A 24247-nucleotide genomic window follows, 5' to 3' on the forward strand; every position below is an offset into this window, starting at 1 on the left:
AATTATGTTATTTTTATTTTTTAATTATTAATTTTTTTTACTTGTATTATTTCAATATTATATTGAATTTTATAAATTATTTGATATGAAATAGTCTAACTTGAACTCAAAATTGTCAAATAATTTGTTCTGGGGGTAAAATAGTAAAATCTAGGAACTTCAGATGATAAAGGGTTGATCCAACACAAACAACCTTATCTAGTCAGGGTATCTAAAAAATAGAAAAGCATCTTAGCTCTTTTTTTAGACACTTTTCATATCTTTTTAATTTTTCAGATCTCACATTTATCAAACGCCACCGTAGACTGTAAGTGAGACATGTGGGGCCAATAGATGTATTGGGCCGTGGGCATCAGACACATGGCTATGGATTCTCAACTCCTCAATCTACCGTTTTCATTTTGAATAAGGAGAAAATGGAGGAAATGAGGTTGATGGGGTAGGGAGGAAAATGTTCAAGAATTTCATGATTGATAAGTTGTTGGGCCACGTGTAAGGCCAAACTAATTTGTTCTAAAAGCTATAGTGAACAATACAGTATTTTTATAGCACATAATGCAATAGATGTTTTGCTTGTTCACGTCAAATAATCTGGATAGGTTAAACGGATAAAAGATTCTATTGAAAACTAAAGATGAATACAACGAGACGGGGAGAGCCAAAAGGACTGTTCTCTCAATAACAATATATATCAGATTTTGCCTTTTAGAGGAGCAACAAAAGTTAATTTCCTGAGTTTAAACCGAACATTTACAGAATAGAATTCAAAACATAAATTCTTAATTTTGTCAATACGTAGGTCCAGATGCCTATCAAAAGAAACTGAACATTCAACTTGGGCATCGAAATTCGAACATTTCAACTTACTACAGTAATGTGAAGTCGTTGACCTTCTTACCCAAAAAAAGCGAAGTCGTTGACCATCTACTAGGTCCAATTGAAATACGCCACGTAAAAGATGAAGCACCGGCTTACTGTTATAACTCGGTTTAAATTGATTACCTTCTAATAATTAGGATACCTGACTCAGGAAGAAACAGCATCTGGAATCCGGATTCAATGTTACTATTCCGTTGTCTGAACTCTGAAGTCTGAAGTTGAATTTGAGTTAGAGACCTGCTGCATTGGTATTTGGGAACCATGGAATGAACATCTGTCTTCAAGACTCACTCAAGATCGTGACTCGGGAGTGAAAATGCAAACCCGAACACTGTCAAAATGACTTGTGTTTGAAGTCCTAAATACTCCTACAACTTTTCAAAATGACTTGTGTTGCCCCTTTAAACCCAATTCAAATTCTCTACTCTCTAAAGATAAAAGAGATCACTGTCTTCCGCCATTATCGTTATTGTTGTAACAAGCATTGTGTGCATCAACACTAATGATGCTATGTGATGTTTGGTGATTGAAAAGAAACGATGACTGCTATACTTAGTCAACTGAAGGGGTCGAGGAAGAGAAATAGGGACGGAGAGAGGAAAACTAAGGAGAAGAATAAGGCCAAGGAAGAGAGAGAGAGAAGATGAATGAGTGGCCACCAGCAGAGGAAGAACCCCAATAGTCTATTTCCATTGGCAAAATAGTAAAATAGCTAGTTATCAGATGCTGAAAAAACAATTAAAACCTGAAAATAGCCTTAAAAAATCAGCCATCAGATTTAAGAACCATCAAACACCACCCTACTAAAAGAGAAAAAAGAGTGTCATGGGGGTAAAATCGAACAGTGCTTGTTTTGATGACATTGCTACCCACGTTTGTGCCCTGTATGTACATCTCAGCGTGCATTAAAAACATCTCTCTTGTCATTGGGAGATGTTCCCAAAACACAATTGGGATATGCTGTGGGGCGCCCATAGGATCTATGCATTTGATCATAATTTAAAAAAAAACAACCCAAGAATGGAACTGCTTTAACCACCAGTTCCTGGGTCAAATGGTTTTTGGGCCCAAAAATGGACCCAGAGCCATAACCAGTCCCCAAGTCAAATGATCCAACCATCCGGTCTGATCTGGTTTTTGGATCCCATATCCTCCTGGAATGCCATAACTGAAAGTCAAATGATCCAACCATCCGGTCTGATCTGGTTTTTGGATCCCATATCCTCCTGGAATGCCATAACTGAAAGTCAAATGATCCAACCATCCGGTCTGATCTGGTTTTTGGATCCCATATCCTCCTGGAATGCCATAACTGAAAGTGATGTTATGAAATGACCAAACCATCCGGCAACCTGGACGAGTTGCATTTGGCATTCCTTATTTTAAGGACTTCTCTCCTTTTTACAGTTAAAATGCTCCTATCAACATTGAATTTTTAACGGCAGAAAGAAGATAAGTCCTTAAAATAATGAATGCCAAATGCAGCCTTAGTAGTTGTTTACTGGCTTTCCACTATGGCCTTATAATATAATTTAAAGCTCTTAGGAAGATTTTAATACCATACTAAATGCTCCCGTCATCCTTCACGAGGTGAACTTGAAGACGAAGGTAACCGCATACGCTTACAAACACAGAAAGAGAATGGTTTAACTTATAAATAAAAAAACAAAAAATTGATATTTAAGAGTAACTTTACAACAAAATGAACCAATGAATCATGTACACTTCTCATTAGTTGTGCTACTGAAAGACTGGAATTGTTTTCACTTTTGTTTTTCTCAATTTACAGAAAGAAAGGAGATGGCTTTCATTGACTCGGCCAAAACCTGTTAGTTGGATCCCATATAACTCCATCTTGTGAACATCCCGTGGAATAGGCGACTGCCAAATCCCATCCCACCAGGCAGGCGGTAGAAGTGGCGTGAGAGCACATTGGCTGGACTGACTATGACAACTCAATGGACCTGCAAATCTGTTCCAGACATGTCCCCACCCTACCTGGTTGTGCAAGCCTTCTGACAACAAATTGCTTTGGAAGCTACTTAAGAAGGAAAAACTTGAATCTGCAGAAGAATTGTCACCTGGGAAAGGGGAAGAATGAGAACTAAAATGATATCTTAGGATTTTTTTTGGTAGATATCATCTTAGGATGATAGATCTAATAAAAACAAGGCCATTTACCAAGTTGATGTGCTGCTGACAATGCTGCAATTAGCTGTGCATAGGTTGTCCCAACACGCCTATGGGCCCCTGAAACAACAGCATGCTTTGCTCGGGATGCAAGAAAGAAATCAACAAATGCAACCCACCTTGGTGCAGGGCCCCAATCCTTTACTCTAAAATCTAATTGCTGAATTTCATTTCCTCTTGCACTAGAAATACTCCCTCTGAATGACTCATAATTAAAATGAAGAACCTGAGGAAGGGTGCAAGCAACCAAATTACCAAAGAACTAATCTTAAAGTCAAACCTCAGAGGAAGCAGAGTATGCTTTCAGAGGCAGGTGCATGCAAGTAGCAATCAAAATACACCAATTATTTCTTAGGCATTTACCTCTGCAAATTCCTCCAAGTTAGGTGTAATATCTTTAATAAGAGAAGGTGTATCTGAAACCAAAACAATTCTAGGCCTCCTCGTCTGAATCTGATAGTTGATCAGGGATTTTCTTATGCAATTCAATGCTGCCCGTACTGCTCTTACAGACCTGGAACCAAAACCCAGAGACATGTCTTGTTGTTTAAAGTCGGAGCTTCTAGTCTTGTATTAGACAACCAAAAACAGTGTGTTAATGATGATTTCTACAAGTAACCTAAGTATACGCTCATTGCAAGACATATTAATACATGTTTAACCTTATTCAAATTACTTTGAAGCTTAGAGAAGGGATATTTGTTGTTGGAAGGCTAGGCTTTCAAATTACTTCTCTATTTCTCAAGTGCTTTTGGAGATTACTTGGTGATTCAAATGAACTTTGTCATTCTGTAATCAAGAACATCCATGGTCTTAAATCCAATGGCTCGGAACAGTCTTGGAATCAAGAGTAGAAAGAAGCCTATATCAGATATGATGCTTAGAAAGGTGACAAAAATTTTGGGAGGACTTCTGGTGGGGAAATAATTACTTTAGTGCTGCAAGTCCTGAGGCTTTATCCCTTCGCATTGTACTAAAACAAACTTGTATCTTTTTTGGTTTCCAATTCTCCAGTTGGTTTGAGGGAATTCAAGTCTAAGGACAACTTGGAACCACTTGGTGTTTTTTGAATCTAACAAGCCCGTTTGTAAATTTTGAACCTTTGAGTCTGAGTAGTTTTGATGTGATTATTTCTCTGGGTCTATATCCCTCCACTCTCATTGCGCGTTGGTTTTCCCAGCAAAAGCAACTAATCCACCTAACTACCTAAGATTAGAGCATTTTTTGTTTTTTACTGAGGTGGTACACTTGATACCTTATAGTGTCCTTCAAATATAAGGCTCCGATGATACCTTTCACTTCTGGTTTACTTCTTTCTTTCTTTGTTTTTTTTTTTTTTTTGGCTAACTGGCACTTGAGACCATTTCTTTTCCTTGTATGCTTTTAGGTGGGTACCTTCACAGGACACTAGTCATCCAGCCTTCTTACCACCAAAGAAAAGAGGGAAGATTGTGTGCCATTCCACAAAAATAGCTATTCTATGACTCACATACAAGAGGAAAGAACTATAGAATCTTCTCCAACAAAGATAGCTCCCAAGGCATTGATTAAAATGATAATAATTAGGGTTAGTTGTATATTGGGTCAAGATGAAAGATAAGTTTGATGGATGACACAATCAGAGGTTCAGTTATAAGCCATCATCTTCAAGAAGAATACCTATTCCACAAGCCTGCCTCAACCTCCTAATTCCATCAAGTTAATCTTAATGGATGTGGTCTTCAGAATCCAAGCAAATGTTGAATTAGCATAGTTTCTAGGAATCATCAAGAAGATACATTGACAGTGTGTTTGGACCTGATTGATAATGGAAACTAACTCCTTTTGTTGTTGCAGGATCTTCAGATGGACCATTTCTTGGGTACAGCATTCTTGAAGTGGAAAGGGTTTCAAAGGTAATCAATAGGATGGATACTGTATGGTACCAGAGGCCATGGTAGTCATATCAGATCCAGGAAGAAGGATACTTGGCTAGAAGAACAGTTCATCCAATTGGGCCCAAATATTACAAAGCACCTTACAATACATGCTAGAGAAGAGACCAATAGATAAGAGATGTATTATATTAGGATTGGATACATAAGCGAGGGAAAAGTAGTATGTGAGGTCTAGCTCTCAGTTTCTTCTATGATGAGACATACACTCTAATTTTTCTTTCTGATAGGTCCCAGAAATCTCACACACAATTCACAGGCACACAGCCAAAAATACACAGCTCAAATGAAAAGGAACTTGTATTCATTCAATGGAGAGTAATAACAGTTGGTCGGTTCTTCGAGAGACCGCTGGCTCTCCCAAACACTCAAAATGTTTCTCCCTGTCTCCCCCTATCCAGAAACTCCCATTTATTATTCCCTCCTGACATCCTAACTAACTCCCTCTGGAAATATTCCCTCCTGACATCATAACTAACTCCCTCTAGAAATATTCCCTCCTGATATCATAACTAACTCCCTCTAGAAATGCCCAGCTGGCATAGCTACAATAAGCACACCAATATCTAAACATTTCCCTCCTTAACCGACTGCTGACCCGGCTTACACTGCCCTTTCCCTCTCCTAATTAATAAAATCTCTGATCCGGCAACAATCACAAAAAAGGTCAGAGTAATAAAGTCTCTTTCTCTTGCAGTACCTGTTCATAAGCATGCGCATGTGCAATGTCACATCAGGGTCCACACCACCATTTAGAACCCAGTCCACAGCTTCTTCAACATCTTCTGAGGGAGATATGATAACTCTCATCAGCTCCCCAAAAACATTTGGCCTAGACTGAGAAGTTCCACTCTGTCCAAATAAATCAGAAGCTGCATTCCTCATCTTAGGGTGTATGTTCTTCAAGAAAAATTGAATTGCTACTGCATCTGTTGTACCTTGGAACCTGCCATAGAAAATTCAGCAGTAAGTTCAAATACCTAACAATGAGGTGCAGTTAATTCTCCCCAATGTTCTCACTGTACCATATGATGGGTTGTTTCCATTCTATCCAATTGCTACAAAGGACATTTGTTTCTGATGGCTTCTCAAAATTATCAGTTCTCACTATCAAATGCCTTCCATACTTTCCCACACAATCATTCCTTCTCCACAGATGCTTCACCTCTTTCAAAGTAAATGTAAAGTTGGTATAAGAAATATAATCACCAAAAGGAAATTGGTCCCTGAAAAAAAATAAAGAGCAAAGTATTTAGCACAAGGAACTAATCTTAAAAACAACATAATCTATATGGTATAAGTTCTGACCTAACTTATATACATATATGTGTATGTATGTGACTATGTGTGTGTTTGCATGCATGTGATGGACAAGTATGACCTAAAATATGGGTAATATAAAAGAAGTTTATAGATATAACACAACATTTTAAAGGAGTTCCTCTACTAAGTCAAATATTATGGAAGCAAATGATGTAAATAAGTGCCAATTGCATACAAATACTCTTAGTGTGAAACATGTTCTTGACTCGTTGAAAAGCACATGCCTAAAACCAAGACAAGTTATCCTCCTATAATTTATATCTGAAATAAGTGCTAGTAAAGATCTTTTACAGTGCAAAACTAATTTTTTATCATTTATATCTGAAACAAGTACTACTTATAGAACATAAAGGCTTGAGAGAGAACCAATATGCCTGGTTTGCCCGATGATCAGGGACCGATTTAACATAATGCTCAAGGCTGCAGCAGTTAAAATCTTGTACATTTCATTGCCAAAGCCTGCTTCTGATGCTTTCCCTAGGACAAATCCCTGTCTGCAGAACTGCTCTGGAGGTAACTCTCGAATTCTTGAAGCTCCTGACATGTAAATTAATATACAAGCATATGACTAAACCTTTTCTTTTGCAAGACTCATGTATTGATGATAAATCAACTAATAAAGTCTAATAAAAAATCAACTAATAAATATTTTTGCACTGTAGAGAACACTGATGTGGGCCCCACAGCTACGGTCCCACTGTGTTCGTAGGGTAGAAGATGTTCTAGTCTGCCTAGGGTTAGCTATTGGTCATTTAGTTGTTTCAGTTGTTATTTATTTCAGTCTTATTTTTTCTCTATTTGTTATGTAAAGACTAAGGGCAGATCTGTCCTTTCCATGTAATGAGCATAACCTATAAATATTAATTAAAGTGGCGGCGGCAAAACATTAAAGCTTCTGCTCCTCCTTTCAACCCTTGTGTTCTACTGCTTCTCCTCCCTCTTCCTCTTCTCTCCTCTTACCTTTCTTCTTATCTTCGATCCTGAAATCCATTAGGGTTCAAGACTGATAACAGTCCTGAACTTCTACTTGGTATCAGAGCTAGGGCTTCTCATGTGAGTCTAGTCCAGCCGACCACAAGAGAACCATCTAAGGCTGGAAGCTGAGAAAGCAAAGTTCGTTGACTGGTTCTTGGAGATCTTCAGAGGATTAGCAGTTGTTTGAAGAAGTGCCACAGTTGCAGCGAGTTGGTGATCAGGAAGAATCAGAGAAGGCTAGGGTCCGGGTAACCTTGGTAGGCAGCGAAGTGCATCCAATTGTAAGTCTTTTATTTTCTGAGAGAAGTAACATCAGAGAAGATAGGTTGGACCTATCCAGCAAGGGTGGCCGAACCACTCTAGGGTTTTATCTCTCTATTCTCTAGGGTTTTGTCTTATCCTTGCGGCAAACCCTAGTATTGGACTGAACCTTGTGATCTTATCCCTACGGAAAATCCTAATAGTTCAGTTTTAGGGTTTCAACATATCAGATTGATTAGTTTAAGGTTTCAGATTGTTCTTCAAACTGTTTTTCAATTTTCTTTTGGGGTTTCGAACACTTCTAAAGGGGTGAAAACAGTTCGGACAGTTGCTGTTGTGTGTGGTTGTTGATTTCAGATCAGTTTTATACATATTTCATGCACATCTACTGTGAGTACAGATTGGTTCTATACAGATTTTGTGATTGTGGTTGGTAGTCCTAGTGCTGGTTTTGATTGTAATAACCCTAATTTTGAGACTTCTGGTTCTTGACCGAAATGGAGTTTAAGAATCAGGCAGAAGGCAGTTTTGAGAACAACAGTTATGGTGGTGGTTCTGTGACAGGTTTTCAGATTACAACCGTAAAGTTTGATGGATCAAACTATTTGGAATGGCCTCAATCAGCCATGATGGCTATTGGGGGAAGGGGCAAAGTAGGGTATCTTTTCAGAGATGTGGCAGAACCTTCCAAGGGAGACCCTATGTATACCAAGTGGGTCCAAGAAAACTACTTGGTTATGACATGGCTCTGTAATTCTATACAGCCCTATATCAGCCGAAATTACTTATGGGCAAAGATAGCCAAGGAGATATGGAATGTGATGAAAGAGACTTACTCCCAACCCCTTAATGTTACCAGAGCATATGAGTTGAAATGTGAGGTGAATTCCCTTAAACAAGGAGAGAAACCGGTGTCGGTCTACTTCTCTACCATGAAGTCCCTGTGGCATGAGATTGATCACTTAGAAACTCTTGAGTGGGAGAGTCCCAAAGATGCTCAGATACATAGAAAGCACATCGAGACAAACAGAGTGTTTGAGTTCCTGGCAGGACTGAATTCAGAATATGATATTGTGAGGCAGCAGATTTTGACCGGAGATAGTGTGACCCTCTCTCAGGCATACTCCTTAGTGCACAGTGAAGAGACCAGGAGGAAAGTCGTGATGCAACCTCAGCCGCTTACACCTGCCTTGGTAGCTGTCAAACCCAAAACAGAGAGCGATTCAGAGAGGGACAGAAAGAAGGAAGATAAAAGGGATGTGGTGTGTGAGCATTGCAAGAAACCTAAACACACAAAAGAAACATGTTGGAAGCTGCATCCACATTTGGTCCCGGCAAAGTTGAGAAATAAAAGGGGTAATGCTCATGTGGCTATGACTACTGATTCAGCATCCTCATCTAGCACAAGAGGCACACCATTAGAGACCTTAGCTGCAGTTCGGGCTGCTCTAATACAATTGGAGAAGGAAGTTGGCAGTTCAGCTCAGTTACTGCAGTCATCATCAGCTTCGGCCACATTGGCCTTTGCACACTCAGGTACTCGAGCCTCAGCCTACCATGCCTCCGCTCCAGGTACTACTAAACCGTGTTGGGTAATAGATTCAGGTGCATCCGACCATATGACTAGTTTGCCCTCTTTGTTCACTACTTATTACTTATCTTCTGGTAGGGATAAAGTATCTATAACTGATGGCTCTCTTGTCCCTATTTCTGGCAAGGGTGACATCAAACTGTCGGATACTATATCCTTGTCCTCTGTCTTGCATGTTCCTAAACTGGATACTAACCTCCTTTCCGTTAGTAGTATTACCAAACATTTGAACTGCTCAGTAACTTTCTTTCCTGACCGATGTGTTTTTCAGGACCTGGAGACGAAGAAGGTGATTGGGACTGGCTGTGAGACGAATGGGATCTATCTGCTCGGGGAGAGTTCTCATCGGAAAGAGTTAGTGTATAAGAAGTTACTTGTTTCTCAGGTTGTGAGTCTGGTTATGCTTTGGCATAACCGATTGGGTCATTTATCTTTTCGGTCCTTGAAGAGTATGTTTCCTACTTTGTTTGAGTCTGTTGAGTCATATTAGTTGAAGTGTGAAAGTTGTGAGTTTGCTAAACATTGTAGAAACTCTTATTCATTGAGTAATAAAAGGAGTAATAGTTCTTCTGATATTGTGCATACTGATGTTTGGGGGCCATATCACATTCCTTCTATGGGTGGGTACATGTATTTTTTGTTATTTGTTGATGACCACACCCGGTTTTCTTGGGTTTATCTTATGCAATCACGAGATAAGGTGCCTGCCCTGACCCAAAACTTCCACCAAATGATCCTAACCCAGTTTGATGCCAAGATCAAAGTGCTTAGATCTGTAATGCAAAGGAATACTTTGCTAAGCCATTAGCATCGTACCTCCTTAATCATGGGGTTATCCACCAGAGCACTTGCCCTCATACACCTCAGCAGAATGGGGTTGCAGAGAAGAAGAATAGGCACATCTTGGAGGTGGCTAGAAGTATTATGTTTACCTCCAATGTTCCTATTCGCTTCTGGGGTGATGCTATCCTTACGGCGGTATATCTTATTAATCGGATTCCTTCTCGGGTTCTTGATATGAAACCTCCTTTTTCCCTTCTATACCCCAATGAGGAGTTGTTCACTATTCCCCTCAAGACATTTGGTTGTACCTGTTTTGTTCAGCTTCTCAGTCCCCATCACTCCAAGTTTGAACCCAAGGCCTCCAAATGCATCTTTCTTGGTTATGCACAAACTCAAAAGGGTTATTTTGTTATGATCCTGTCTCAGGGAAGAAGTTTGTATCCATGGATGCCACTTTCTTTGAGGAGACACCCTACTATTCTCGGGTCTCTCCTCGGGGGGAGAGTAGTGAGCGTGGAGATTTGGGTCATTTTCTTCAGGGGGAGTGCAGTGAGGACAGGGTTAATACTTTGGGGGCTGTTCCCTTACCTATTCTAGTTGGTGATGAGGGTTGTAGTAGCGAGGGTGGTCAGAGGGATCGGGAGTTGAGAGTCTATCACAGGCGATGCAGGCAGGTTGATCCCAGTCATCAGCAGTCCCAGCCAACTCCAATCTCTTCTGCGGCTCCAAGTCCAGATATTACAGTCTCGGGGCCCACAGAGACTCCTTCCATTGTTGCTACCTCACCCTTTGCAGATGACCTTGACCTTCCCATTGCCCTCCGTAAAGGAAAACGGCATTGCACCACATCTACAGCCCACTGCATCTCCCAGTTTTTGTCCTATGGTCGCCTATCTCCCTCCTACAGGTCCTATCTCACCTCCGCTGCTGATGTCCCTATTCCGAGAACAGTGCAAAAAGCCCTATCAGTCCCGGAGTGGAGAGGTGCAATGCAAGTTGAAATGGATGCCCTGTTGAAAAATAATACCTGGGAGCTAGTTGACTTGCCCAAAGGAAAGAAACCAGTTGGATGTAGGTGGGTATTTACTGTGAAGCACAATGCGGATGGTTCCATTGAGAGGTACAAAGCTCGGCTAGTTGCAAAAAGGTTCACTCAGACTTATAGTATAGATTACTTGGAGACATTTGCCTCGGTAGCCAAGATGACCACCATTCAGTTTCTATTATCTCTTGCAGCAAACTACACTTGGCCTTTGTACCAAATGGATGTTAAGAATGCCTTCCTGAATGGGAACTTGCAGGAAGAGGTTTACATGCAGTTGCCTCCTGGATTCTATGATACAGAGGCAGGTAAGAAGGTCTGCCAGCTCAATAAGGCATTGTATGGTTTGAAACAGTCACCTAGAGCTTGGTTCGACAGATTCAGACTAGCCCTTGGGAAGTTCGGTTATGTACAGGCCCAATTAGATCATACACTGTTCATCAAGAGGGTGGAGTCGTCACTGACACTACTTGCAGTATATGTTGATGATATTGTGGTGACAGGAAATGACAACCATGAGATTGAGTCCCTCAAACAACTCCTTCATCAAGAGTTTGAGGTGAAAGATCTGGGTACACTACGGTATTTTTTGGGTATTGAGGTTGCTAGATCTAAACAGAGGATCTTTGTCTCTCAGAGGAAATATGTTTTAGATCTCTTGGCTGAAACTAGAAAGCTAGGTGTCAAACCTGTAGATACACCCATTAAACAGAACCACAGGATTAGTGCAGAGAGTGGGGAGCTGCTTGAAGACAAAGTTATGTTCCAGCGGTTAGTGGGAAAGCTCCTATATCTATGCCTCACCGGCCAGATATCAATTATGCCGTTAGTGTTGTTAGTCAGTACATGCATTCTCCTAGAACCACGCACCTTCTAGCAGCAGAAAGAATACTAGCATACTTGAAGAGATGCCCGGGTAGAGGTATACTGTTCAAGAACAATGACCACATGAAAGTGGAAGTCTATACGGATGTCGATTGGGCTAGGAGTGTTGATGACAAAAGGTCTACCTCTGGATATTGTGCTCTTGTGGGAGGTAACCTGGTTTCTTGGAGGAGTAAGAAACAGAGTGTTATCTCCCGATCCAGTGTTGAAGCTGAGTACAGGTCAATGGCTAATGGAGTGGTTGAAATTCTTTGGTTGAGATCACTACTTGAGGAGTTGGGTATTGAGTATGAGAAGCCCCTGATGTTGTATTGTGATAATCAAGCGGCTATTAATATAGCACACAACCCAATGCAGCATGACAGGACTAAACATATTGAAGTTGATCGACACTTTGTACGAGAGAGAGTCTCATCACAAGAAGTGTGTCTCCCATACATCACCTCCAATATGTAGCTGGCAGATATCCTCACCAAAGTTGTACCACGGAAGAAGCTAGAGGCAGATCTATCCAAGTTGGGAACGATAAACATTTATTCCCAACTTGAGGGGGAGTGTAGAGAACACTGATGTGGGCCCCACAGCTACGGTCCCACTATGTTCGTAGGGTAGAAGATGTTCTAGTCTGCCTAGGGTTAGCTATTGGTCATTTAGTTGTTTCAGTTGTTATTTATTTCAGTCTTATTTTTTCTCTATTTGTTATGTAAAGACTAAGGGCAGATCTGTCCTTTCCATGTAATGAGCATAACCTATAAATATTAATTAAAGTGGCGGCGGCAGAACATTAAAGCTTATGTTCCTCCTTTCAACCCTTGTGTTCTACTGCTTCTCCTCCCTCTTCCTCTTCTCTCCTCTTACCTTTCTTCTTATCTTCGATCTTGAAATCCATTAGGGTTCAAGACTGATAACAGTCCTGAACTTCTACTCAAACAACCACTGGTTATAGATAATAGTAGGAAAGCCAAGCAAAATAGAGTGCTCAACTGATTCAAAAAAAGTCAAGCAGAATAGAATATATGAAATTTTTGAAACTTAAGTTCTTTGTTTGCATGGTATTCCCAGTGAGGTTTCTAACGGCATGGCATACAATGACACTATGGCTAAGGCTGGACATGAACCGAGCTTTTCACCAGCAATTTGAGCTCAGCCTGTAAAAGCTCGATTCAGCTTAGTTTAAACCGAGCTATACGTAGGCTCATTTGCTAATCAAGCTGAGCTCGAGCCTAATGAAGCTTGGCTCATGAGGCTCGTGAGCCTAATCAAGCTATATTATATATAATATTTTTAATTTTTATATAAATTGTAACAAATAATTTTTATATGTATAATTTTAATTTTTTACATGTATAATTTTTTATATGAAGCTTCGCTCATTGTCGAGCTCAAGCCAAGCCAAGCTAGAATAAACGAGCTTTGAAATTGAGCCGAATTTGAGGTCATGTCTCAAATAGTCAGATATTTGGCTCGTCTCGGCTCGAACCCGCCCATAACTATGGCCATATCTGAATCTCTCTCTCTCTCAATAGCTTTCCTCCTAAAGACAGGTGAAACATTTCTAAGATCACTGGCAAGTGGCAACTGATCTTTCTTCCCCTGAGAAAGAAGATATTGGTTGTGATTGAGAAAATAAAAAGCACTTAACCAACTATGGAAAAATAATAAGAAATTAGAGGGAAGTGTTTTAACAAAACTAGGATTCGCATGATTTTTAGCCAGATATAAATTTTTTTTCCATTAGAATATCATAAAATTTAAACTTGAAGTCTGTTGCTCGTTTACTTCTTTAAAGCTGAACACAAAACTATTGGGGATTTCTATCAAGATCTCATAAATTAATTAGATAGTCTATTCAGTTGCTCTTTTAGTACTTTAAAGATCAATACAAAACTATCGGGGTTTTCTTCAATATTTCCCATGATAAATATTTCAATACCACCAATTGCTTGGTTTGGTGTAATAGTAAAAACTCAGACTGACAAGCATGAGAATGCAGGTTGAAGTTTGAGGATGGCCACTTTGTGCAAAAAAAAAAAATGCCAAAGGTTAGGTCCACATCCAGTCCACCCCTCACAAGATCCCAGAGAGCCGAGACCAATACTGGGCAAGGACCCTTTTTATTATGCTAGTAACCATTATCATAATTGCAACCAACAGGGAGATGATAACATTCTTGGGCCCTGAGTCCAATATTTTGCCAACATAAGACTGTCTTTCAGTCCTAAAACAAGGTTGCACATTGAGCTCATAAAGTTCTTGTTTTTATTCCTGATGTCATCACTCCGTTGATTTGATGTTTTCTGATTATTCTCACTATCTGGTAAAATCATTCAACTTCTACATGATTTTCTCATCTACAATAGATTCTATGTTAGTGGGGGTGGCAATTCTTGACAACAATTGGTAACTGCATATGCTATACATGTGTTTTGTATTTCTAGGCAAAAAATGTATGAAATGGCATGTTTTTCAAAGTATGGAAAATGGACAAAGTTTCGAATAGAAACCATATAGTGCATTAAAAATATTGGTTTTTAAAAAGTACGGCATATTTTATTTTCTAGTATAGTTATATAACATATAAATACAATTTTTATATGTGTGCATTTTTTTAATAAATTATGCAAGGAGTTTCGCATGAGATAAGCCAAATTTTCACTCTGTATTTCCAAATGAAATGTATTAAACATGTCATCATCTTTAACCTTACCATGCCACATACATTTGACTGTATTTTTATTTTTTACCAATGATAGGCAAATGGTCTATATAATAGGGGGCAGTGCTCCCCAAACCCCCAACCCTGGTGAAGGCGGGACTCAATCCCAGGTCTCAGCTATAACCAGCTAGAGAGCTGGCACCTTTGTATTTATTTAATATATATATATATATATATATATATATATATACTAAAATTTTTTGAAAATACTACAATGACAAATTTTTCCTGTACTAAACTTATGTTCTACATGTCGATGTATTTATTAGGACTAGGATCTATAAGAAAAAAGAAGACCAAAGAAAACATGGTCTGAAGTGGTAAATAATTACTTCAAGGACATATAATTTGATAAAATAGGCATTAAAGCTAAATTGAGCTGAGTTCAGTATGTATTTATCAGTTAATTTTGGATAAATATACCCAGATCTGAATTTGGTTTTATTAATATTTGAATTTGAATCTTATCTGCCTGATTCAAATTAGATTTTGATAACATATATCAACAATAAATTAAACTAGAAGAACAGAAATATTACACAATATTAATGAAATGAACTGGAAATGACTTCAATATAAGATATCATGAATAGATAACTCAGAATAACTTTCAAGACTTGAATCTCTGACACTTCAGTAAAAATATAACTCAGACTATCTCCAGCCGAAGTATTTGCCAATTATGTTTTTAACCTGGCAAACCAAGCAATGTTACATGGATGCCGGTACAAGCATCAGAATTGTCAGAAAGTAACAGGGGTATCAGGTGTCAACTCAGCTGGCACAGTTTAATTTTGAAGTTGTATTTGTTGATCATATATTTTTGTGTTATATAAATGGCGAGATGATTGTTAAAAAGGAAAACAAATTGAATTTAGAAGTACGAATCAATGCAAATAATAACAAACAAATAAGGCCTCTTCAATCTTTTTCCTTTATCAGTTATGAGGCCTTTTAGCTTCATATTACAGCTCTGAAAAAGAGACTCCTCGAGTGTCATGTCAGTGTTGATATCAAATAATGTCTAACAGATAAGGAACCCACTTTGAAGTTTCCATGTAGCAAACTCTTTAAAAGGCACATAGGCAACACACATTTTAAGGCATCTTCCTAGGCTGAACCCAAGAACATCCTATTTCAAAAAGCATGCACCTGGTGCACCTTGCACCTCAACCCAAGTGTGTGCCTTTTTTAGATTCCTATGGGGTTTACATCTTTGTTATGGTTTATTAACCTCTAAGTTACCTTTTCATTACTGTCTGTACAATAGTAATGGTCTGCTAATTTTTAAAATAAATTAAAACAAAGATCTTTAAATACCTAAAGACTTAGTTCTTGCAAATAGGATCTCAATAACAAAATTTCTACTAAAGAAGCAACAACTAATATCTGACCCCTAATCCCTAAAATAAAATGAACTATGACTAAAATCACAAAACCAGCCCCTTCAGATGTACAGGCCAATTTTTTTTTCACGAGAAGGTAAAGTAATGATTGTATTAATTCTATACCGTAAACATAGATTACAAGTATATCATATGTTCAACATGTAAAGCCAGGAACATACATCAGAATCACAAAAAAACCAAAAAAATCTTCTTAAAAACCCAAAAATTGCTTGAAAGCAGGAAAAGAAAAAGGTTGGGAGCACTGCCCAAACCCCCACATGGATTTGTTTGAGCTTGCTTCAAGGGTCCTTTATGAAGGAAAATCTCCCAGGATTAGGAATGCAAGATGTTTAACACCACACTTGCTATTTGAAGTGATGCAATTAAGAGATAAATAAACAAATTCAAAGTTTCACATGCTTGAATTGTTGAGTGTTTGAAGCACTTTAGCACAACCCATATATGTTTGCTTTTCACTTCCATATTTTCAATTTAAATATGTTTTATATATTATAGCTACATACTTTAATTTGAGACAATAGACTTTCAAAAACATTTAATTTCCTTTAAAATTCAAGCAATGCAATTTTTATGTGTTACTGTTTTTTTTTTTCAAAAATTTTTCCTTTCTTTGAAAAGGCACAGACATCACCTTGTGCTTTTCTTAGACCTTGCACTTTTAAAACACTACATGTAGCATAGCTGTCAATCCACCTTATCACGGTCGAAAAGCAAGCTTAGTCTACATATGCTTGGTGAGCTGTGTTGAGTGGCATTATTGTAAAATCTCTCCATTATGACTTTGGGGGAAAATGATGTTATCTTCTAGTGGATCTTAACTTCCTCTTTGAGGGGTGGTCGACCTCCTTGGGTGCCTACCCTTAGCACTCCCAAGGCCTCATATCCATCGTGGGACAGCCCTAGTTAATGGCTATTAGGCTACCAGGGTTCCTCATGGGCTCATGCGCGCACACACACACACACATGGGGACAGTGCATGGACTGGCACTTTGTACCATACATGAGAGGGAGGTTTTGCATGTGGGTTAGCCATAGCCATATCCCTTCACCCCACCAGCCCCATGTCTAAGTTGGTCGAGCTATCCCGTGTCCTAGCACTCGGGTGTGTTCAAGGCCCAACAGTTGCCTTGTACAAATACCATTGGCACAATCCACCTTGGCACATAAGCGACACCTCCCATGAATCGGCAAGAGCCAAACAAGATCCCCAACCATGGGCAATGAGGTCATGATACAGTGTCACTAACCTTGGTGGAGCTATCAATGGGCCTACATTTGGCCCTTACATCACAAAAGGCTTGTCCTAGACACACAGGCCCAGACATCGATGGGTTTCTTCCACTACCAAATCTAACTCCATGACAACCTGGTTTCTTTCTTGCTTAAGGTTAAGTACTCTCACTATCTCAGCACAACTTCAAGTCTAGGTACGTTCTACATAGCATATCTATAAGATCTAGCTAATACCAACCCCAAATAAATTTGAGCCAGATTAGGAATTTAGGATAAAGCACTTTCTAAACATAACATGCATAATGTGCACATAAACTATTTCCAACAAAGAAGGCATGATGAGAATCAATGTATCTTTGATTCCACTTGATAGTTGGCTGTTCATTTTCTTTACAACCATGAAACAATGCAAAAGCTATCAGGGGCATTTGATTATGGCTAAAGTAGCTTAACTAAATGACTTATTGTTTCCCTTTGAATGGATATTTTGGTTATATGATCAAATATTTAGGGTTATGGTATAATCAGCCCGACATGCCACTCAGTTGTTAAGAAGCTCACAACCTACTTAACAACATGCACTAAAGGACGAAGAGTTAAGCCATTAAGTTCAGCGATTTGAGACATTATCAAATGGTCCCTTAGTGCATTCATTTTGAAATACTGAAGCTGTGTTCTTTCCTCCACCATATCTTCAATGAGTGTGCCATTCAGCTGTTAAGAAGCCCACCACCTAATTAACGACATGCACTAAGGACAAAGCATTAAGCCATTAAGTTCAGTGATTCCAGAATTATCAAATGGCCCCTTAGTGAGTTCATTTTGAAATACTGAAGCCATGTACTTTCCCCCATTGCACCATATCTTCAATGAGTACAGATAGGAAACAGTATAACCACCAGGTAAAGTGAGCCAATGCCTGGGCAACAATGATAAAAAAGTATATGCATAAATTGTAATATACATTTATAATTAAGTATCGTGTAATTATGTCTTAACTATAGTATTAAATTACTAATTAAATCACAAATCAAGTTAATGGAAGCTTAAATCTGACTTTTAGGACAACAAGAAGATAAGAAATCTTGAATCACATTAATGGTTTAAAGCAAAACAGGGATATACATACAGGGTTAAGAGTCCAAATCTTAAATTTTACATACACTGGTATAGACCCAAAATTGGTTATACACATGCATATAATATATTTGGAATATTTACTTATTTGGCCCTACTGAAACTATATCACCTGTCCAGTTGGTTGGTAAGTAAAACGTCTCCAAAGCTCCTAAGCAATAACCTAATCAATTCTTTTAACTATGTTGTCTCCTGTTTGGTTGAACCTACCGGTCTTCCATGTGTATCACTCTGTCAATCTGTCTACAGTACACAGTGGCCTTCCTTACAATTTACAAAACCCTGTAGACTACCAATACCCCCCCCCCCCCCAAAAAAGAGAGACGGCAATACTAGGCACTTTGACAACTGTGAAGTACTCTCACTAAACCGACATGTTTTAATAACTTTTAACTTATGGTTCAAAAACTGATGAGAATATATATCAAAATTATTACTTATATTTACTGAAAGCATGTGGCAATTATTAATACGAATAAAATTACTTCAAGTTGCATAAGTTCATATTGTCATGCCAAAAATTGATATTTAGGCTAATTGTGCTTCATAAAAATGCATTAGAATAGTATAACGGTAATCCCATCCGCATAAGTTTATCTCCAATGCAACCTTGAACCAGAATTTGCCACTAAAATATTTTGTGAAAATCTAGAGTAAACCCAGATGATATTTGGAGCTCTTTTCTTGCATAAGGGTAATATTAGTAGGTAATGGCTGTTCTTCATAAATGGGTTTAGCTTGGAAATGTCGTAGTTTTAGAATCTTGTACAAGACCAGGGAATTAAAAATCGATTTAGTGAATATAATCAAGTTAACAATTATGTTAACTTTTTTATGGTGAAACAAATGCAGACTTTAGTTTCATAAGTTAAGTGAATTGTAAATGCTGAACCAGATAAATACGCTCAACAGTAAGGCAGCAATTCGAATTATCTACACGAATATAGTTGGATTACAAGGCAAGCAAATAAGAAACTATTAGTCGGACACGGGTACAAGTAAATAAATGGTCAGAGAAGAAAACGTACCGTGGAGTGCAAAATGATCTTGAATGATCCTTCTTACACGGAGGCTCTCTTCACCAAACCCTCCGGCGAAAGTCTCCCCCATTTCTTCAACTGTGGCGCAGATTCGATTCCTCTCAGCTGGCACATCAGACCTAAACCCGCTCTGATAACTTGCATTCATATCGGAAAATACGTCGACGACTAAGGGTTCTTGTTTGCCGTAAGTTACCGGTAACCTAGGTCTGAAAGAAGGATCGACGTCGGACCTCAGAGTGAGCAATAGGAGGCCGCAACCGGTAAAAACTGCAGATAGCACAAGAAATCCGTGCAGGGACGCACGCCTTCTTCGATATCCCATGTGTTTCGGCCAAAAATGTATAGAGAAGTAACACTGAATCGAAATGTAGCTGGGTCAGTAGAGCAGGTCGAACTTCCAAGGGCCAGATCTGTAGTAGGAGTTTTAAGGTTTAGCTCTTAACATTTAAATGGAGCTCTTGTATTTTACCAAAGGGAACATGTGTTGAAATATTACGGATTAGCTGAATACTTTTGACTATGGAGCGGGTGCGAATGATTAATTGATAACGCCCCCCATGCCAGTGAAGAAGAATTGGGAGACCGGATCTGCTCCTTACACCTGGCGCCTCACACGCATGGTGTAAGTCGCTATTTGTGAGGAACAGATCCTGTTACAAGAATTTTTATCTACTCCTCAGAGCGCGCCTCACAATCATATCTCACCGTATATTAGGAACATTTTGTCGTGAATAATAAATGTAATGGAAAATTTTCGATAGGTACCCTTGTAATTCAGGCCGAGTACGAATTTAATACCCGAACTGAGGTTAAATGATACATAAAAAGACAAAAATGCCCTTGAGGTATCATCTAATTTTCTTTATCAATTTATCAGCTAAAATCAAAACCAATCCTATGAAGATCATATTCACACTATCACAGGGAACCTTGGTAAGGTCAGAACTTCTTCCTGTCATATTCTTGGGTGTCTTCGGACGTGGTGGTGAGAGATAGGGAGTGAGTGATTGGAAGAAACTCCGGTTCCTGTTCGCTAGGCCCGCCTTTGGCGTCGGCTTCAATGGTTGCTCGCTGAATGTGGAAACGGCGGCCTTGGCAGCGGCAGCTTGGATGTCTTTAGGTGATGAGCTGCCCGGCCGATGTCAGGAAGGAGAATCTTCCTTCTAGTTACACCAAAGCAGCAATGCTCGTTCGCACAAACACGCTGATGCAAGGTTACTCCGGGATAAGGTGGGAGATATTAGAAGTCATGTCCAAACTCATGAACCAAAAACTTGATTCCTAAGCTGCCTTTGAGAGGGACTATCACCGCCTCCGATGATCTCGTGCCACTGTCTTACATTGCAGGTTTACTAATAACTTGAAAGTAGTTGATGGAGCGCGATCCGGCTGGTCTTAGCTGTCCGCTGCCTTGCTTCTAAACGGGGTAGCAGGGAACCTGAAACGGAAGAGATGGGAAAGCTCCGGGGGGGACCCGGTGTAGAGGCTCCGAAGCTCAAGTTAGAATCCTTCAAAAGCAAGGTAATACCAGATAGCGCAAAGTTTGCATACCTCCGTTGTCGGGGGGCAGGGGGCTCTTATAGTCACTTCGTGTACTCGTCCCGAGGCCCTTGTCAGGTCGGGTATGATTACCCTTGTGCTTGTCAACTCGACCGTCGTCCTTTCTGCTAGGACAGAACCATCACTGCCTAACCGTCTAACTGGAGATGGCGGCGTCAGTGGCGGTGGCAGGTGGCCGTTTAGAGTGCTGCTGCCAAACGTCAGATCCCAAGTCAGTCAGGCGTGGCGCCCTCGGGCACGGACTTCCCTAGTGTCAGGCATGGTACGACTTGTTTGGCTTTGGTGCCCAGAAGATGATGCGAAGTGCTGAGCGAGGCGGTCTTGAGCTCGAAGGTATCCCGAACTGTTACAAGGTGGGTCAGTTCGGCGAAGTGTATCCTGAGTTGCTACAAGGTGGGTCAGTTCGGCGAAGTGTATCCCGAGCTGTTACAGGGTGGCAGTTCGGCGAAGTCCTTCCCGAGCTGTTACAAGGGTCATGTCAGCGAAGTGTATCCCGAGCTGTTACAAGGTGGCAGTTCGGCGAAGTCCATCCCGAGCTGTTACAAGGGTCAGTTCGGCGAAGTCCATCCCGAGCTGTTACAAGGTGGGTCAGTTCGGCGAAGAGTGTGCCCTTGTTCCCGCCTAGGCTTGGCCCCTTTTGCCGAGCTGTCGTTTCTGCCACGTTGTTACGGTTCAAAACAGGCTTAGCCTTGCCTACGCTTGGCGGGCTTACGTTAGGGACATGCCCGTCATTTTCGCCTGTAAGATTTTTGGGAGAACTAATGTCATCTTCAGGCAGACCACCAAAAGCTTAACGTACTCTTTGAGGAGGGGTGGTCGACCTCCTTGGGTGCCTAACCTTGGCACTCCTAGACCTTCATCCCCTTGCAGGGCGGCCCTGGTTAACGGCTAGCATGGCTACCAGGGTTCCTTACGGGCGGACACTTGCTCATTGGGACAGTGTTGGACCAGCACTGCGCTACTGATACTCAAGGGAGGCTTGGCATGCGGGCCTGGCTCAAGCATGTCCCTTCACCTCGCCAGCCCCTTGCCCAAACTGATTGAGCTATCCCGTTGCCCCTAGCGCACAGGTGTGTTCCGGCCCAAGCGGTTGCCTATCATCATGGCACACAGGTGCCTGTCATCATCGGCATACAGGAGACCCTACACATTGGTGCCAAGTCACCTCATCGGCGCATGGTCGCCTTCCATTATGGTTGTCCCCCTTTAGCACGTAAGCGGCGCCTCCCATGGACCGGTCTGAGCCAGGAGAGTGCCCCGGCCATTGGACTTGAGGTCATGATCCAGTGCTACTGACGTTGGTGGAGCCATCCCAACGGGCAACTCCTAGCCTCTAAGCGCATAAAGGCTTGTCCTGGCCTGCCTTGGCCAGGACGCCGCACGGGTTTCTTCCGCTGTAGAATTATCCCCGTGACAACGTGTCACATAATAAAGAGGTCGGGCCAAATCTTCCTTCATCAATTGCCCCCTCCTTGCGCCGAGGGTCTTGCCATGGTGCGGGGAGTTTTCGCGAGGTAGCTGGTGGATTTGTCCCGTCCTTCAAACCTTCGCCGTACGAGATGCTTTTGCTAGGGTTCTTTCGGTTTTCGAGAAGGCTAGAAACGTGCTTACTCAAGAACGCTGGTGGTTGTGACCGCGCGTTTTAAATTTCAAACCAACTCGCGCCGCTGGGACGTGACAGCGGGTCATTTCAAAAAGGCACACCACTGCTGTACGTGCGCGGTCGACTGTCAGGGAGACGTGCGGCGTGTCAGTTTCGAAAAGACGCGTGTCGAAGCGACGTCGGTTTCAAAAAGACGTGCTGACGTTTCGCTTTTCTCGGAAAGACGTGTGCCCGTCACGTCTCGACCTTAAGGGTTGTGCGGTTGGTAGGAACGTTGGTCGTCAGATCGTCTTCGGTCTGCACGGTCGATTCTTGGTTACTGTAGATATAAATAGTGGGGGACCCCGGTTGTTGTCACTTCTGCGGTTTGTCTATTGAGTTCGCGTCCAACCCTTCAGCTCGTGTCCAAGTCTTTTCCAGCTCGCGTCAAGACCGGTTATACAGTTCACGGTTCTTTGGTATTTCTTCAAACCTTCCGGTGAGTACTTTCTTGAATTCGTCTTTTCCCCCAATGTCTAGCTTTGATAGCTCAGACGACTCTTCGAGTAGGGCCAATGTAGGCTCCACCAACCGAGCCGGGTCCCCAGACTGCCTCAGTGATCCTGAGGTGGAGTTTGAGGACTACGAACCAGCAAGTCGAGTCGCTTCGGGCAGTTTGGCGTCTATCTCCCGCCGAGGTCGGATGCTAGACCGGTTTGGCCCTTCGACCATGACGCCTGAGGGGCTTCAATCCAAACTTCTGTCTTACAATCTTCCTGGGGGGTACACATACTTTATTCCTTCGGGTATCTTTCCTTGGGAACACGGTCCCGACGAGATCGTGATTTTTCGAGAGCAGCTTGCTGCAGGGTTACGACTTCCTTTCCATCCCCTTCTCATCGAAATCATAAACCACTTTGGTGTCACCATTGGCCAGCTTCATCCGAACTCTATTCGGAACCTGGTGGGGACAATTTCCCTTTTTTGCGAGCAGAACTTTCCCTTAGACTTAGAGATATTCTCCTCTATCTTGATGCTCAAGAGACAGGCGGGTTCTCTTCCTGGGGGGAGACGAGCGTATTACCTTTCTCCTCGCCAGGGTTTCAAGCTTCTGCACGATCTTCCTAATAAAGTCCCGGCTTGGAAGCGGGACTACTTCGGCGTGCGAAGTGCACAAGGATGGCCCTTTCAGACCGGGTGGGGTGAGGCCGCTCCCGATTTGGGCGTAACTCTTGATAAAGAGACGGTGAAGGGTCTTCAGCAATGGGCACGGCAAGGCTTAAAGTGCCACCACTACTTAACGGAGGCTAAGCTTTTTGCAGCCGGCCTGAGTTCGGGTAGGTTTCTGGCTATGCGGCTTTTTTTTTTTGATGCCGAACTCGTTTCTGTAGGTGTGATGGATGCGGAGAGAACTCGTGGGGGGCGTTTGTTCCAAGGTATGAAGAGGAGGAAGCGGGTCGCCAAGCGAACTTGTAACGAGCTGCCCCTGGATGAGGAGCCCCAAGCTCCAGACCATACGCCAGAGGATCTGCCCACGGAGCCCGAAGTGACTCCACCGGTGCACGAGACTGCCGGGGTGCCTTACGCTGAAACCACTCATACGGGCGCTCCTGCGTATTCAAGTGCTCCTGCTCACTCTGGGTCTGCTCATATGCGGGCTGGGCCCTTAGGCTCGGGAGCTCAAGGGGAGTTTAGGAGCGTGTT

At 41.3% G+C, this 24247-nt stretch overlaps 1 protein-coding gene across 1 annotated transcript; it reads right to left on the reverse strand.

Moving 5' to 3' along the window:
- Positions 1 to 2524: 2524 nt before the first annotated feature.
- On the reverse strand, positions 2525 to 19998 carry LOC148862395 (uncharacterized). The gene is made up of 7 exons (XM_088981443.1): positions 19387 to 19998; positions 6701 to 6863; positions 6029 to 6229; positions 5704 to 5949; positions 3433 to 3583; positions 3061 to 3295; positions 2525 to 2960 (listed from the first exon to the last, which is right to left on the reverse strand). The coding sequence occupies exons 1-7, from the start codon at positions 19721 to 19723 to the stop codon at positions 2620 to 2622; spliced, it is 1674 nt and encodes a 557-aa protein (XP_088837569.1). The 5' UTR covers positions 19724 to 19998; the 3' UTR covers positions 2525 to 2619.
- Positions 19999 to 24247: the final 4249 nt, after the last annotated feature.

This window comes from Nelumbo lutea, chromosome 3, assembly GCF_056320005.1.
Source record: "Nelumbo lutea isolate HS-2025 chromosome 3, American lotus-T2T, whole genome shotgun sequence".
NCBI classification, from domain to species: domain Eukaryota; kingdom Viridiplantae; phylum Streptophyta; class Magnoliopsida; order Proteales; family Nelumbonaceae; genus Nelumbo; species Nelumbo lutea.